Genomic DNA, 18,072 nt, shown 5'->3' with positions numbered 1-18,072 from the left:
ATGGCTAAGGTAAGAGACCTCCAAGAGTTCATTTCGCTAGGTAGGAGTATCGGTGTCCCTGAGTCGGACATTCTCTCGTTTGCTCAGAATGAGAGGAAGTTAGAGCTAGAGTTACTTGAGGCCGATAGGGCCGAACGCCAGGCAGAGAGAGAAGCACAGAAGGCAGATAGGGAAAAGGAGTTAGAGTTAGCACGGATTGCATCCGAAAGGGCCGACAAAGATTTAGAAATAGCTAGGTTAGAGTCTGAGAGAGAGCTAGCTAGGATAGAGTCTCAGAAGGAAATAGGGTTAGCTAGGTTAAATAGACAAGCGGACACTAGTGATAACTCGTCAACAAGCTCTTCTTTAGATACACCCCGTAATCCTGTTAAACCCCCACAGCTCCCAAAGTTTGACGAACGGGTGGATGAGATAGATAGTTACATCACCCGCTTCGAACGCCATGCACAAACTGTTGGGTGGTCCCAGGATGACTGGGCCACTTATCTGCTGTCCCTATTGACAGGAAAAGCCCTCAATACTGCAAAGAGGTACGAGGTGCAGGTCACGAAACATTACCCATCTCTGAGGGAAGCCTTGTTAAAATCCTTCGAATACACTAGTGATGGGTATAAAGGGAAATTTAGGACTGCTCGTATAGAAAGGGGAGAAACGTATCAACTTTTTGGGACGAGAATCAAAGGGTACCTAAATAAATGGGTGCAAATGTCTGGGGCCGAACAGACATTCGAAGGCCTTCTTCAGCTACTGCTGATTGACCAGCTATTGGATAGGGCATCAGAAGGGCTTACAATATTTCTAAAGGAAAGAAACCCCACGTCCTGGGACCAAACCTTAGAGTTGGCCGAAAACTATAGACTGGCACATGCGACCAGGAGTTTAGAAACATCGAAATCTAAACACAAGGGGGAAGAACCCAGTCTAGGATACATGGGGAGTCGTTCCACACCCCATGCCAATTACGCAACTGATAAGAGGGTAACATTTAGTCCAAGGGGAGGCTTAGATGGTAGACAGGCAGGCAGGTACGATAATAGGCGAAACGAGGGGGATGCAAAATTGTCTGTTATAGGTGTGGGAAGATAGGGCACAAATCCACGTCATGCAACCTTCGGAAGGTGAGTCCGGTAGGTGCTGTACAGGAAGGGAGGGCGACCGCTCCCAAACTCAAAGCAGGCCATAAGGAAAGGGGGAGGAAACCTGTGGTCTGGCGAGAAGAAGAGGGAAGAAGTCCCATAGCTGATGGGTTCCTGAACGGAACTCCTATTAAAGTGTTACGCGACACTGGGAGCTCAGTGGTAGTTGTGCGATCTACCCTGGCACCTAAGCGTACTGGTCGATTTAGGTGGATTAAAACCATCGACAGTACTATGTTGAAAGTGGCGACTGCCATGGTGCAGATAGATTCGCCTTATTTTACTGGGGAAGTGGAGGCCCATTTGTTGGATCATCCACTATATGATTGTGTAGTTGGAAACATACCTGGCGCTGCAGATCCTTTTCAGCCAAATCCTAATTGGGGGGATTCAGCTAAGGTAACTTTTGAGGAGAGTGAGGCCAGAAGTGCCAAGATCTCGTCCTCTGCAGAGGTGAATGGGGTGATTCCCCCATGCTCACCTATTTAATGTGACGCACAATCTGAAGAGAGTGCGGCCAAGAGTTCCAACATCTCTTCTTCTGCTGAGGTGGTTGGGATGATATGCCCAAGCTCACCTAATGTAGTTGATACATTGGAAAGGAGTGAGGCCAATGGGGCCAATATCTCACACTTTACAGAGGGAGCTGGGGTGGATTCCCCAGGCTCGCCCGTTGAAATTGGGGCAGCTATCACCCGTGGGATTGCTAGGAGGGAAAAGGCGGCTGTCAAACCACTTGCCACGCCACCTTGTCCACCCACCGGTATATCTCCAGATGTGTTTAAAACTTCCCAACAGTCAGATCCCACTCTCGTTCAACAGAGAGAATGGGCAGGTATTGGGAGAACTAGAGAGTCTACATGGAGCTCTGAGAAGTTTATCCATAAGGAAGGTCTCTTATATAGAGAACTTATAGATACAAAAGGAATGAGAACCACTCAGTTGGTTGTTCCGAAGGACCACCGTGAAGAAGTCATGCGTGTTGGGCATGAAATTTTATTTGGGGGACATCTCGGGTCTAAGAAGACCATAGATAGAGTTTCCGCAGAGTTTTACTGGCCTGGGTTAAGCGCCGATGTAAAACGCTACTGCGCCTCTTGCGACATGTGCCGACGCACATCTCCCAGAGGCCGAACAGGAAAGCTTCCTCTGGGTCAAATGCCTTTGATTGACACCCCTTTTTCTAGAGTTGCAGTGGATATCGTGGGGCCGATTGACCCACCCACTGAACGAGGAAATCGGTATATCCTCACTCTAGTAGATTATGCAACGCGCTATCCAGAGGCGGTTGCACTCCGCTCAATTGACACAATGCGAGTGGCCGAGGCCTTGGTTGAGATATTTGCCCGGGTTGGAGTCCCTAGGGAAATGCTCACCGATCAAGGGGCACAGTTTACCTCCAAGCTTATGGGTGAAATTACCCGTTTGTTGTCGATGAGGCAATTAGTTACGACCCCGTTTCACCCCCAGTGCAACGGGCTGGTTGAGAGGTTCAATGGGACCTTGAAGAACATGCTTCGACGCATGTGTGGTGAGAGAACTCACGATTGGGACAGGTATCTTCCCGCCGTCCTATTTGCATATAGGGAGGCCCCTCAAGAGAGTATGGGGTTTTCTCCTTTTGAATTGTTGTATGGGAGAACTGTTAGGGGCCCTAGTCAAATTCTTCGGGAATTATGGGCGAGGGAACAGGAAACTCCTGAGATACGCACTACTTATCAGTACGTGGTGGATCTCCGTAACAAGCACCTGCCAGACCGCCATGAAAGAGTTGTCGAAGGCTAGTGCTCGGGCCAAACGGTATTATGACCGAAAGGCCAAAATCAGGGTGTTTTCCCCTGGTGAAAAGGTCCTCGTTCTGTTGTCCGACGACCAGAACAAGTTATTAGTAAAATGGAAGGGACCATATGAAGTTATTGAGCTCAATGATTATAGGATTAAATTTCCTAAGAGTCCAAAACTACTCCATGGAAACTTACTTAAGTTCTATACCGATAGAGAGAAAGCAGGAGAAAGCCAATCAGGGGAACGTGATGTTTCTGTTGGGGCCGTTATCCTATAGAACAGGCTTGCAGGACAGTATGATTGATAATGCCACTGTATGAACCTAATGTGCACAAGTCAGTCAATCTACATTTGCATTATTGTATTCACTTAACTTCATTTTTATTATTTTATTATCATTTATTCTATTTCAGCTTAAGTAGATTTGATTCAAATTCTCATTTTTATTTTTGTATGCAGCCTTTCGTGCTTATTGTCATATCTTTTCAGAGTTGTATTAGATTAAGTATCTTAATTTTGATTTTCGTATATCTACATATCTAGTTTAGTTCTATACACTATACTCATGTATGTTAAAACTGCTTGTATTTATACCTATTATTTACTTGTTAAAAGGAGACTACATATTCAGATATTCCGGGTATCGACATGAATACCAGATGTCCTACTACTATGTATCTATTTATTTCTTCTGTACATAGCTGAGTATTGATATACTATTCATTGCATTGTATCCATTGGGTTCGTTTAACTGAATTACTACGGTACTTCTTTGTTCCCTTGTGTGTATGTGTGTGTGTGACCTCAATGGGTGATTAGAATACATTGTATTACTTTGTAGCAATTTCTTTAATTTTTACTTTTTCTGCCAATGGGTAGACGAATGTATACCTAAGAAGTCTTTTTTTACCAATTCTCTGTTAGTTGTAGAGTTGTTAGAGAAAGAATTTTTGTGTTTTTTCTTACCATTTCCAACAGTAACCAAAATGACCCTATTAACTGTGTTGTTCTGCTTGAGTTGGGGGGTGTGTCACAAATGACTGTGAGCCCACAACCGTTTGTATGTGTGTAGCAGAACAACCGTAACCCACTACGGGCCTAGCTAAGGAATGTTAACCTAGCTGACCCTTAGTTAATGTGTAAAGTTTTAAGTTGATTTCTGTTATTTATATTTTAGATCTAATGTCATTATTTATGTTTTAATATATTTTAATTAGATTTGTTTATTATTGGAAAGGGGAAATAAGTATTTTTTTGTGCTTTAATGTTTATTTTGTTGTCACGGGACCAGAGTACCTAGGCTACCACGAGGGCGGGGTGATCTGGGAAATCTGGGGAAAGGGGCAGTGGTCATCACTGGTCAGATACTGATGATGCATGTAGACGTAACCACTGAGGATGCGTCACTGATGATGCAAGGGGACGTAACCACTGTGTTGCGGTGTAGTCCACGTGGGAGGGTTCTTTTTGCTCTGAAAAAGAGAGAGTTAGTTGGCGTGGGTCTGGTAGAGCGGACGGTTGTATTTCCCGCTCCTGCTCGTTTCCTAATCTGGTACGAGAAAACTATAGCAGAAGGACTTCATGATTAGAGACATAGTCATTAGAGATCTGAGTTTAGTTTTAGTAGTTGATGTACCTGTATATAACGTTTCATTTGGAAGTTTATGTGTTGTGTTTAAAATAAAGTTACAGTTTAGAGTTGTAGTCTCTAACTACATTCCGGTGTTGAGTTGCATATCTCATATATATGTTAGTTATAACACCAAAATCGCGACAAGGCTAAAGCCACCAAAGTTCCAGCGTCAACAGTCGGGCCTCCAGAATCACCCTAGACAACGACCAGTTGCAGGAGGCGCCAGCACACTGCTAGCGTCTTGTGACAACTAAAGTGGACGGCTCGTCCGGAATTGATCAACTGCTGTACGTTTGGAACTAAAGTGGACGGCTCGTCCTGTATTGATCAACTGCTGTACGTTTGGAACTAAAGTGGACGGCTCGTCCTTGATTTATTAACTAAAGTGGACGGCTCGTCCTTGATTGATCAACTGCTGTATGTTTGGAACTGTTGCTGTTTTTTTTTTTCGGATACTTTAGCCACAATCGTCGCTGGGGGCAGAGCCATTATACTAGAATCCAGTGGAACCAGTCAAATGTAACTGACTTGATAGCCTACTATTCAACTACAGTCTAGCCTACATCGCCAGAGTCTAAGTCTAAGTCTACACCGGTAAGGTCTAGGACTTTTCTAGAGAGCTCGAGCCGAGAAACCACTACAGTCTAGTCTACATCTCCAGAGCCTGAGTCTAAGTCTACACCCGTAAGGTCTATGACTTTACTTTGACTTTACTGTACTAGAATCGAGTCCAGATTGTGCTGTCGATACTGCTGAGGTGTTGTTGTGAATCGTATGGATATAATTTACTTACAGTGGTGGTGACATTGACTTTAAGTTAATTTTATGCCACTGTATTTCATTTTTTTAAATACCAAATCAAATTAATCAAGAATTTCATAAACAAGTTTCGTCGACGGATCAGCGCAAGAGACTGGATCTTCAGCTGCTGTGTTTTTTTTTTGTTAACTAAAATTCCATGCTTTAAGGTAGGCTGACTTTTTGCACTATATCATTTTTTTTTATTCAGTGGTTACCTTATTGTCGCCATACTGTCCTTGCTAGTGGGAGTTTAGTGTTAACCTATAGTTAACCTATAGTTTACATTGTTTATTTTAAGGCTGCTATTTTTAACCTGGACCTTGATTTTTCTAGTCACTATCTTTACTCTCTAGTCAGATATCTTTTTCTATTGGGCTACTTATGTAGTTGTGAATTCTTATAAATTAGTTCATTTTCTGCTGTATGCAAATTGCCGTTAGAATACTCTCATAGTTGCTAATTCTCTGTAGCTTCTACCTTCATATTAAATAAAAACTTGTATACTTTCAATTCTGTAATGGCTAAGGTAAGAGACCTCCAAGAGTTCATTTCGCTAGGTAGGAGTATCGGTGTCCCTGAGTCGGACATTCTCTCGTTTGCTCAGAATGAGAGGAAGTTAGAGCTAGAGTTACTTGAGGCCGATAGGGCCGAACGCCAGGCAGAGAGAGAAGCACAGAAGGCAGATAGGGAAAAGGAGTTAGAGTTAGCACGGATTGCATCCGAAAGGGCCGACAAAGATTTAGAAATAGCTAGGTTAGAGTCTGAGAGAGAGCTAGCTAGGATAGAGTCTCAGAAGGAAATAGGGTTAGCTAGGTTAAATAGACAAGCGGACACTAGTGATAACTCGTCAACAAGCTCTTCTTTAGATACACCCCGTAATCCTGTTAAACCCCCACAGCTCCCAAAGTTTGACGAACGGGTGGATGAGATAGATAGTTACATCACCCGCTTCGAACGCCATGCACAAACTGTTGGGTGGTCCCAGGATGACTGGGCCACTTATCTGCTGTCCCTATTGACAGGAAAAGCCCTCAATACTGCAAAGAGGTACGAGGTGCAGGTCACGAAACATTACCCATCTCTGAGGGAAGCCTTGTTAAAATCCTTCGAATACACTAGTGATGGGTATAAAGGGAAATTTAGGACTGCTCGTATAGAAAGGGGAGAAACGTATCAACTTTTTGGGACGAGAATCAAAGGGTACCTAAATAAATGGGTGCAAATGTCTGGGGCCGAACAGACATTCGAAGGCCTTCTTCAGCTACTGCTGATTGACCAGCTATTGGATAGGGCATCAGAAGGGCTTACAATATTTCTAAAGGAAAGAAACCCCACGTCCTGGGACCAAACCTTAGAGTTGGCCGAAAACTATAGACTGGCACATGCGACCAGGAGTTTAGAAACATCGAAATCTAAACACAAGGGGGAAGAACCCAGTCTAGGATACATGGGGAGTCGTTCCACACCCCATGCCAATTACGCAACTGATAAGAGGGTAACATTTAGTCCAAGGGGAGGCTTAGATGGTAGACAGGCAGGCAGGTACGATAATAGGCGAAACGAGGGGGATGCAAAATTGTCTGTTATAGGTGTGGGAAGATAGGGCACAAATCCACGTCATGCAACCTTCGGAAGGTGAGTCCGGTAGGTGCTGTACAGGAAGGGAGGGCGACCGCTCCCAAACTCAAAGCAGGCCATAAGGAAAGGGGGAGGAAACCTGTGGTCTGGCGAGAAGAAGAGGGAAGAAGTCCCATAGCTGATGGGTTCCTGAACGGAACTCCTATTAAAGTGTTACGCGACACTGGGAGCTCAGTGGTAGTTGTGCGATCTACCCTGGCACCTAAGCGTACTGGTCGATTTAGGTGGATTAAAACCATCGACAGTACTATGTTGAAAGTGGCGACTGCCATGGTGCAGATAGATTCGCCTTATTTTACTGGGGAAGTGGAGGCCCATTTGTTGGATCATCCACTATATGATTGTGTAGTTGGAAACATACCTGGCGCTGCAGATCCTTTTCAGCCAAATCCTAATTGGGGGGATTCAGCTAAGGTAACTTTTGAGGAGAGTGAGGCCAGAAGTGCCAAGATCTCGTCCTCTGCAGAGGTGAATGGGGTGATTCCCCCATGCTCACCTATTTTATGTGACGCACAATCTGAAGAGAGTGCGGCCAAGAGTTCCAACATCTCTTCTTCTGCTGAGGTGGTTGGGATGATATGCCCAAGCTCACCTAATGTAGTTGATACATTGGAAAGGAGTGAGGCCAATGGGGCCAATATCTCACACTTTACAGAGGGAGCTGGGGTGGATTCCCCAGGCTCGCCCGTTGAAATTGGGGCAGCTATCACCCGTGGGATTGCTAGGAGGGAAAAGGCGGCTGTCAAACCACTTGCCACGCCACCTTGTCCACCCACCGGTATATCTCCAGATGTGTTTAAAACTTCCCAACAGTCAGATCCCACTCTCGTTCAACAGAGAGAATGGGCAGGTATTGGGAGAACTAGAGAGTCTACATGGAGCTCTGAGAAGTTTATCCATAAGGAAGGTCTCTTATATAGAGAACTTATAGATACAAAAGGAATGAGAACCACTCAGTTGGTTGTTCCGAAGGACCACCGTGAAGAAGTCATGCGTGTTGGGCATGAAATTTTATTTGGGGGACATCTCGGGTCTAAGAAGACCATAGATAGAGTTTCCGCAGAGTTTTACTGGCCTGGGTTAAGCGCCGATGTAAAACGCTACTGCGCCTCTTGCGACATGTGCCGACGCACATCTCCCAGAGGCCGAACAGGAAAGCTTCCTCTGGGTCAAATGCCTTTGATTGACACCCCTTTTTCTAGAGTTGCAGTGGATATCGTGGGGCCGATTGACCCACCCACTGAACGAGGAAATCGGTATATCCTCACTCTAGTAGATTATGCAACGCGCTATCCAGAGGCGGTTGCACTCCGCTCAATTGACACAATGCGAGTGGCCGAGGCCTTGGTTGAGATATTTGCCCGGGTTGGAGTCCCTAGGGAAATGCTCACCGATCAAGGGGCACAGTTTACCTCCAAGCTTATGGGTGAAATTACCCGTTTGTTGTCGATGAGGCAATTAGTTACGACCCCGTTTCACCCCCAGTGCAACGGGCTGGTTGAGAGGTTCAATGGGACCTTGAAGAACATGCTTCGACGCATGTGTGGTGAGAGAACTCACGATTGGGACAGGTATCTTCCCGCCGTCCTATTTGCATATAGGGAGGCCCCTCAAGAGAGTATGGGGTTTTCTCCTTTTGAATTGTTGTATGGGAGAACTGTTAGGGGCCCTAGTCAAATTCTTCGGGAATTATGGGCGAGGGAACAGGAAACTCCTGAGATACGCACTACTTATCAGTACGTGGTGGATCTCCGTAACAAGCACCTGCCAGACCGCCATGAAAGAGTTGTCGAAGGCTAGTGCTCGGGCCAAACGGTATTATGACCGAAAGGCCAAAATCAGGGTGTTTTCCCCTGGTGAAAAGGTCCTCGTTCTGTTGTCCGACGACCAGAACAAGTTATTAGTAAAATGGAAGGGACCATATGAAGTTATTGAGCTCAATGATTATAGGATTAAATTTCCTAAGAGTCCAAAACTACTCCATGGAAACTTACTTAAGTTCTATACCGATAGAGAGAAAGCAGGAGAAAGCCAATCAGGGGAACGTGATGTTTCTGTTGGGGCCGTTATCCTATAGAACAGGCTTGCAGGACAGTATGATTGATAATGCCACTGTATGAACCTAATGTGCACAAGTCAGTCAATCTACATTTGCATTATTGTATTCACTTAACTTCATTTTTATTATTTTATTATCATTTATTCTATTTCAGCTTAAGTAGATTTGATTCAAATTCTCATTTTTATTTTTGTATGCAGCCTTTCGTGCTTATTGTCATATCTTTTCAGAGTTGTATTAGATTAAGTATCTTAATTTTGATTTTCGTATATCTACATATCTAGTTTAGTTCTATACACTATACTCATGTATGTTAAAACTGCTTGTATTTATACCTATTATTTACTTGTTAAAAGGAGACTACATATTCAGATATTCCGGGTATCGACATGAATACCAGATGTCCTACTACTATGTATCTATTTATTTCTTCTGTACATAGCTGAGTATTGATATACTATTCATTGCATTGTATCCATTGGGTTCGTTTAACTGAATTACTACGGTACTTCTTTGTTCCCTTGTGTGTATGTGTGTGTGTGACCTCAATGGGTGATTAGAATACATTGTATTACTTTGTAGCAATTTCTTTAATTTTTACTTTTTCTGCCAATGGGTAGACGAATGTATACCTAAGAAGTCTTTTTTTACCAATTCTCTGTTAGTTGTAGAGTTGTTAGAGAAAGAATTTTTGTGTTTTTTCTTACCATTTCCAACAGTAACCAAAATGACCCTATTAACTGTGTTGTTCTGCTTGAGTTGGGGGGTGTGTCACAAATGACTGTGAGCCCACAACCGTTTGTATGTGTGTAGCAGAACAACCGTAACCCACTACGGGCCTAGCTAAGGAATGTTAACCTAGCTGACCCTTAGTTAATGTGTAAAGTTTTAAGTTGATTTCTGTTATTTATATTTTAGATCTAATGTCATTATTTATGTTTTAATATATTTTAATTAGATTTGTTTATTATTGGAAAGGGGAAATAAGTATTTTTTTGTGCTTTAATGTTTATTTTGTTGTCACGGGACCAGAGTACCTAGGCTACCACGAGGGCGGGGTGATCTGGGAAATCTGGGGAAAGGGGCAGTGGTCATCACTGGTCAGATACTGATGATGCATGTAGACGTAACCACTGAGGATGCGTCACTGATGATGCAAGGGGACGTAACCACTGTGTTGCGGTGTAGTCCACGTGGGAGGGTTCTTTTTGCTCTGAAAAAGAGAGAGTTAGTTGGCGTGGGTCTGGTAGAGCGGACGGTTGTATTTCCCGCTCCTGCTCGTTTCCTAATCTGGTACGAGAAAACTATAGCAGAAGGACTTCATGATTAGAGACATAGTCATTAGAGATCTGAGTTTAGTTTTAGTAGTTGATGTACCTGTATATAACGTTTCATTTGGAAGTTTATGTGTTGTGTTTAAAATAAAGTTACAGTTTAGAGTTGTAGTCTCTAACTACATTCCGGTGTTGAGTTGCATATCTCATATATATGTTAGTTATAACACCAAAATCGCGACAAGGCTAAAGCCACCAAAGTTCCAGCGTCAACAGTCGGGCCTCCAGAATCACCCTAGACAACGACCAGTTGCAGGAGGCGCCAGCACACTGCTAGCGTCTTGTGACAACTAAAGTGGACGGCTCGTCCGGAATTGATCAACTGCTGTACGTTTGGAACTAAAGTGGACGGCTCGTCCTGTATTGATCAACTGCTGTACGTTTGGAACTAAAGTGGACGGCTCGTCCTTGATTTATTAACTAAAGTGGACGGCTCGTCCTTGATTGATCAACTGCTGTATGTTTGGAACTGTTGCTGTTTTTTTTTTTTCGGATACTTTAGCCACAATCGTCGCTGGGGGCAGAGCCATTATACTAGAATCCAGTGGAACCAGTCAAATGTAACTGACTTGATAGCCTACTATTCAACTACAGTCTAGCCTACATCGCCAGAGTCTAAGTCTAAGTCTACACCGGTAAGGTCTAGGACTTTTCTAGAGAGCTCGAGCCGAGAAACCACTACAGTCTAGTCTACATCTCCAGAGCCTGAGTCTAAGTCTACACCCGTAAGGTCTATGACTTTACTTTGACTTTACTGTACTAGAATCGAGTCCAGATTGTGCTGTCGATACTGCTGAGGTGTTGTTGTGAATCGTATGGATATAATTTACTTACAGTGGTGGTGACATTGACTTTAAGTTAATTTTATGCCACTGTATTTCATTTTTTTAAATACCAAATCAAATTAATCAAGAATTTCATAAACAATTTTCGTCGACGGATCAGCGCAAGAGACTGGATCTTCAGCTGCTGTGTTTTTTTTTTGTTAACTAAAATTCCATGCTTTAAGGTAGGCTGACTTTTTGCACTATATCATTTTTTTTTATTCAGTGGTTACCTTATTGTCGCCATACTGTCCTTGCTAGTGGGAGTTTAGTGTTAACCTATAGTTAACCTATAGTTTACATTGTTTATTTTAAGGCTGCTATTTTTAACCTGGACCTTGATTTTTCTAGTCACTATCTTTACTCTCTAGTCAGATATCTTTTTCTATTGGGCTACTTATGTAGTTGTGAATTCTTATAAATTAGTTCATTTTCTGCTGTATGCAAATTGCCGTTAGAATACTCTCATAGTTGCTAATTCTCTGTAGCTTCTACCTTCATATTAAATAAAAACTTGTATACTTTCAATTCTGTAATGGCTAAGGTAAGAGACCTCCAAGAGTTCATTTCGCTAGGTAGGAGTATCGGTGTCCCTGAGTCGGACATTCTCTCGTTTGCTCAGAATGAGAGGAAGTTAGAGCTAGAGTTACTTGAGGCCGATAGGGCCGAACGCCAGGCAGAGAGAGAAGCACAGAAGGCAGATAGGGAAAAGGAGTTAGAGTTAGCACGGATTGCATCCGAAAGGGCCGACAAAGATTTAGAAATAGCTAGGTTAGAGTCTGAGAGAGAGCTAGCTAGGATAGAGTCTCAGAAGGAAATAGGGTTAGCTAGGTTAAATAGACAAGCGGACACTAGTGATAACTCGTCAACAAGCTCTTCTTTAGATACACCCCGTAATCCTGTTAAACCCCCACAGCTCCCAAAGTTTGACGAACGGGTGGATGAGATAGATAGTTACATCACCCGCTTCGAACGCCATGCACAAACTGTTGGGTGGTCCCAGGATGACTGGGCCACTTATCTGCTGTCCCTATTGACAGGAAAAGCCCTCAATACTGCAAAGAGGTACGAGGTGCAGGTCACGAAACATTACCCATCTCTGAGGGAAGCCTTGTTAAAATCCTTCGAATACACTAGTGATGGGTATAAAGGGAAATTTAGGACTGCTCGTATAGAAAGGGGAGAAACGTATCAACTTTTTGGGACGAGAATCAAAGGGTACCTAAATAAATGGGTGCAAATGTCTGGGGCCGAACAGACATTCGAAGGCCTTCTTCAGCTACTGCTGATTGACCAGCTATTGGATAGGGCATCAGAAGGGCTTACAATATTTCTAAAGGAAAGAAACCCCACGTCCTGGGACCAAACCTTAGAGTTGGCCGAAAACTATAGACTGGCACATGCGACCAGGAGTTTAGAAACATCGAAATCTAAACACAAGGGGGAAGAACCCAGTCTAGGATACATGGGGAGTCGTTCCACACCCCATGCCAATTACGCAACTGATAAGAGGGTAACATTTAGTCCAAGGGGAGGCTTAGATGGTAGACAGGCAGGCAGGTACGATAATAGGCGAAACGAGGGGGATGCAAAATTGTCTGTTATAGGTGTGGGAAGATAGGGCACAAATCCACGTCATGCAACCTTCGGAAGGTGAGTCCGGTAGGTGCTGTACAGGAAGGGAGGGCGACCGCTCCCAAACTCAAAGCAGGCCATAAGGAAAGGGGGAGGAAACCTGTGGTCTGGCGAGAAGAAGAGGGAAGAAGTCCCATAGCTGATGGGTTCCTGAACGGAACTCCTATTAAAGTGTTACGCGACACTGGGAGCTCAGTGGTAGTTGTGCGATCTACCCTGGCACCTAAGCGTACTGGTCGATTTAGGTGGATTAAAACCATCGACAGTACTATGTTGAAAGTGGCGACTGCCATGGTGCAGATAGATTCGCCTTATTTTACTGGGGAAGTGGAGGCCCATTTGTTGGATCATCCACTATATGATTGTGTAGTTGGAAACATACCTGGCGCTGCAGATCCTTTTCAGCCAAATCCTAATTGGGGGGATTCAGCTAAGGTAACTTTTGAGGAGAGTGAGGCCAGAAGTGCCAAGATCTCGTCCTCTGCAGAGGTGAATGGGGTGATTCCCCCATGCTCACCTATTTTATGTGACGCACAATCTGAAGAGAGTGCGGCCAAGAGTTCCAACATCTCTTCTTCTGCTGAGGTGGTTGGGATGATATGCCCAAGCTCACCTAATGTAGTTGATACATTGGAAAGGAGTGAGGCCAATGGGGCCAATATCTCACACTTTACAGAGGGAGCTGGGGTGGATTCCCCAGGCTCGCCCGTTGAAATTGGGGCAGCTATCACCCGTGGGATTGCTAGGAGGGAAAAGGCGGCTGTCAAACCACTTGCCACGCCACCTTGTCCACCCACCGGTATATCTCCAGATGTGTTTAAAACTTCCCAACAGTCAGATCCCACTCTCGTTCAACAGAGAGAATGGGCAGGTATTGGGAGAACTAGAGAGTCTACATGGAGCTCTGAGAAGTTTATCCATAAGGAAGGTCTCTTATATAGAGAACTTATAGATACAAAAGGAATGAGAACCACTCAGTTGGTTGTTCCGAAGGACCACCGTGAAGAAGTCATGCGTGTTGGGCATGAAATTTTATTTGGGGGACATCTCGGGTCTAAGAAGACCATAGATAGAGTTTCCGCAGAGTTTTACTGGCCTGGGTTAAGCGCCGATGTAAAACGCTACTGCGCCTCTTGCGACATGTGCCGACGCACATCTCCCAGAGGCCGAACAGGAAAGCTTCCTCTGGGTCAAATGCCTTTGATTGACACCCCTTTTTCTAGAGTTGCAGTGGATATCGTGGGGCCGATTGACCCACCCACTGAACGAGGAAATCGGTATATCCTCACTCTAGTAGATTATGCAACGCGCTATCCAGAGGCGGTTGCACTCCGCTCAATTGACACAATGCGAGTGGCCGAGGCCTTGGTTGAGATATTTGCCCGGGTTGGAGTCCCTAGGGAAATGCTCACCGATCAAGGGGCACAGTTTACCTCCAAGCTTATGGGTGAAATTACCCGTTTGTTGTCGATGAGGCAATTAGTTACGACCCCGTTTCACCCCCAGTGCAACGGGCTGGTTGAGAGGTTCAATGGGACCTTGAAGAACATGCTTCGACGCATGTGTGGTGAGAGAACTCACGATTGGGACAGGTATCTTCCCGCCGTCCTATTTGCATATAGGGAGGCCCCTCAAGAGAGTATGGGGTTTTCTCCTTTTGAATTGTTGTATGGGAGAACTGTTAGGGACCCTAGTCAAATTCTTCGGGAATTATGGGCGAGGGAACAGGAAACTCCTGAGATACGCACTACTTATCAGTACGTGGTGGATCTCCGTAACAAGCACCTGCCAGACCGCCATGAAAGAGTTGTCGAAGGCTAGTGCTCGGGCCAAACGGTATTATGACCGAAAGGCCAAAATCAGGGTGTTTTCCCCTGGTGAAAAGGTCCTCGTTCTGTTGTCCGACGACCAGAACAAGTTATTAGTAAAATGGAAGGGACCATATGAAGTTATTGAGCTCAATGATTATAGGATTAAATTTCCTAAGAGTCCAAAACTACTCCATGGAAACTTACTTAAGTTCTATACCGATAGAGAGAAAGCAGGAGAAAGCCAATCAGGGGAACGTGATGTTTCTGTTGGGGCCGTTATCCTATAGAACAGGCTTGCAGGACAGTATGATTGATAATGCCACTGTATGAACCTAATGTGCACAAGTCAGTCAATCTACATTTGCATTATTGTATTCACTTAACTTCATTTTTATTATTTTATTATCATTTATTCTATTTCAGCTTAAGTAGATTTGATTCAAATTCTCATTTTTATTTTTGTATGCAGCCTTTCGTGCTTATTGTCATATCTTTTCAGAGTTGTATTAGATTAAGTATCTTAATTTTGATTTTCGTATATCTACATATCTAGTTTAGTTCTATACACTATACTCATGTATGTTAAAACTGCTTGTATTTATACCTATTATTTACTTGTTAAAAGGAGACTACATATTCAGATATTCCGGGTATCGACATGAATACCAGATGTCCTACTACTATGTATCTATTTATTTCTTCTGTACATAGCTGAGTATTGATATACTATTCATTGCATTGTATCCATTGGGTTCGTTTAACTGAATTACTACGGTACTTCTTTGTTCCCTTGTGTGTATGTGTGTGTGTGACCTCAATGGGTGATTAGAATACATTGTATTACTTTGTAGCAATTTCTTTAATTTTTACTTTTTCTGCCAATGGGTAGACGAATGTATACCTAAGAAGTCTTTTTTTACCAATTCTCTGTTAGTTGTAGAGTTGTTAGAGAAAGAATTTTTGTGTTTTTTCTTACCATTTCCAACAGTAACCAAAATGACCCTATTAACTGTGTTGTTCTGCTTGAGTTGGGGGGTGTGTCACAAATGACTGTGAGCCCACAACCGTTTGTATGTGTGTAGCAGAACAACCGTAACCCACTACGGGCCTAGCTAAGGAATGTTAACCTAGCTGACCCTTAGTTAATGTGTAAAGTTTTAAGTTGATTTCTGTTATTTATATTTTAGATCTAATGTCATTATTTATGTTTTAATATATTTTAATTAGATTTGTTTATTATTGGAAAGGGGAAATAAGTATTTTTTTGTGCTTTAATGTTTATTTTGTTGTCACGGGACCAGAGTACCTAGGCTACCACGAGGGCGGGGTGATCTGGGAAATCTGGGGAAAGGGGCAGTGGTCATCACTGGTCAGATACTGATGATGCATGTAGACGTAACCACTGAGGATGCGTCACTGATGATGCAAGGGGACGTAACCACTGTGTTGCGGTGTAGTCCACGTGGGAGGGTTCTTTTTGCTCTGAAAAAGAGAGAGTTAGTTGGCGTGGGTCTGGTAGAGCGGACGGTTGTATTTCCCGCTCCTGCTCGTTTCCTAATCTGGTACGAGAAAACTATAGCAGAAGGACTTCATGATTAGAGACATAGTCATTAGAGATCTGAGTGTAGTTTTAGTAGTTGATGTACCTGTATATAACGTTTCATTTGGAAGTTTATGTGTTGTGTTTAAAATAAAGTTACAGTTTAGAGTTATAGTCTCTAACTACATTCCGGTGTTGAGTTGCATATCTCATATATATGTTAGTTATAACACCAAAATCGCGACAAGGCTAAAGCCACCAAAGTTCCAGCGTCAACAGTCGGGCCTCCAGAATCACCCTAGACAACGACCAGTTGCAGAAGGCGCCAGCACACTGCTAGTGTCTTGTGACAAAGACATTGAGGGTGGCCGCCCAAATAAAAGTCTTCGGAAAAGTAATATTTAAAAAGAAGTTCATTAATAAGTTATTAGTTTTGTTCAACATGCCTGTTTTTTTTTTTTTTTTTTTTTTTTTTTAACTTCACGCCTCAGCGTGGCGCCCCCGTGGAAACATCTAGTAGTGGAACTAGATAGACTAAGTACGAGTAGCGAACAAGGCCCCTGCAGGATACCTTGGATGATACATATATATTAAAAATAAATGAACAGCAGCACCAGGGACCAAGTTTTTAAATGAGAGAAAGTAGTGTATTAAATGCGACGAAAATAAGGGACTGCGCCGACCAAGACTCAAACCAGTGACCCTGGAATCGACAACACCGCCTATCGATAACGCACTAAGCGAACTTAACCTCTAGACCATCGGAATGTCCAAAAATACGTTCTTCTGGTCCAGAATATGTATGTATCATCATTTGTTTCAGCACCTAGCTTCACTTCTATATTTAGGCTACCTTGGATGAGCTTTTTTTAATCTCACTCGGGGTGGGGATGGAACAAATAGCCAGCACCCCAGTCCAACAAGTCCGCCACTCCGTTCCACGCAGGGGCCGCCATCAGTTAGCCGGCTGGAGTGGCGGTCCTTACACTGAATAGTGACGGTTTCAGTATAGGCCTATGAATATAAGATAAACTCCCCATGGTTAGCGCTGCCCTCAGCCACTTGTAGCGAGTGGGACCCAGGAATGAGGCGCGGTGCACCGTGAACGTAGTACGGTCGCCCAGTCGGTCTATGGCCGTCACTGCTGGGACTCCTCAGACAGGACAAGGGAGAAGAGATCAATGGCGCCTGTGGCACCGATTCCCTACTGGACTTCATTGAAGTGACTCCTTTAGTGTTCTATTTAAGAGGGGTTTTTATCATTTAAAAAAATTCGAAGGGGGTTTTAAACTCAAAATCCTCATTGGCTACGCTCATGGTATTTGTATTATTTTTTATAGAAGAGGATTTTTTAAACCCCAAATCCCAATTTGCTGCGCTGGAGCAAGTGATGGTTTAACATTCAGATCTCACCTAAAATTTAAAAAAATCAAAGCGAAAAATCAGTTTGATGTAATTGCTACCCCCACCCCCCACCGAATAGGCCATAAGGCCAACATACCAGAATGGAGGCGACATAATATAAAGACTAATTAAAATAATAATATGTAGCTTACATCATGTTGATATGTAGATAATTCTGTTAAAAAACTGTGATTTCTAAAAAAAACATTGTACCGCCCCCCCCCCACTCGAAGGGTTAGGGTCGGAGCTCGGGATTGATGCAATCGCCCCAACCAGACCATATCGGCCAAAATACTAGAGGGGCAGCATAATATATATATATATATTGTATTAGCTCCAGTGGCGGACCGAAAGGGTTAATGTGTGTGCGGCCTACTGATATACACGACTCAGGCCAATCACACAGGTCAACAGCTGTTAAACAAGGGACATTACTGCTAGTACACACTAATATGACGAGTATTATGGTCAT

At 43.6% G+C, this 18,072-nt stretch overlaps 1 protein-coding gene across 1 annotated transcript; it reads left to right on the top strand.

Annotated features, from left to right (window-relative positions):
• On the top strand, positions 1-1,625 carry LOC129925940 (uncharacterized). Its single transcript, XM_056027539.1, has 2 exons — positions 1-978; positions 1,119-1,625. Exons 1-2 carry the CDS (start codon positions 1-3, stop codon positions 1,623-1,625), a joined length of 1,485 nt encoding a protein of 494 aa, XP_055883514.1.
• The last annotated feature ends 16,447 nt before the right edge of the window (positions 1,626-18,072 follow it).

This window comes from Biomphalaria glabrata, chromosome 4 (assembly GCF_947242115.1).
Source record: "Biomphalaria glabrata chromosome 4, xgBioGlab47.1, whole genome shotgun sequence".
NCBI lineage: Eukaryota > Metazoa > Mollusca > Gastropoda > Planorbidae > Biomphalaria > Biomphalaria glabrata.
The sequence above is the reverse complement of the archived record's forward strand: the minus strand, read 5'-3'. Positions and strand labels throughout refer to the sequence as shown.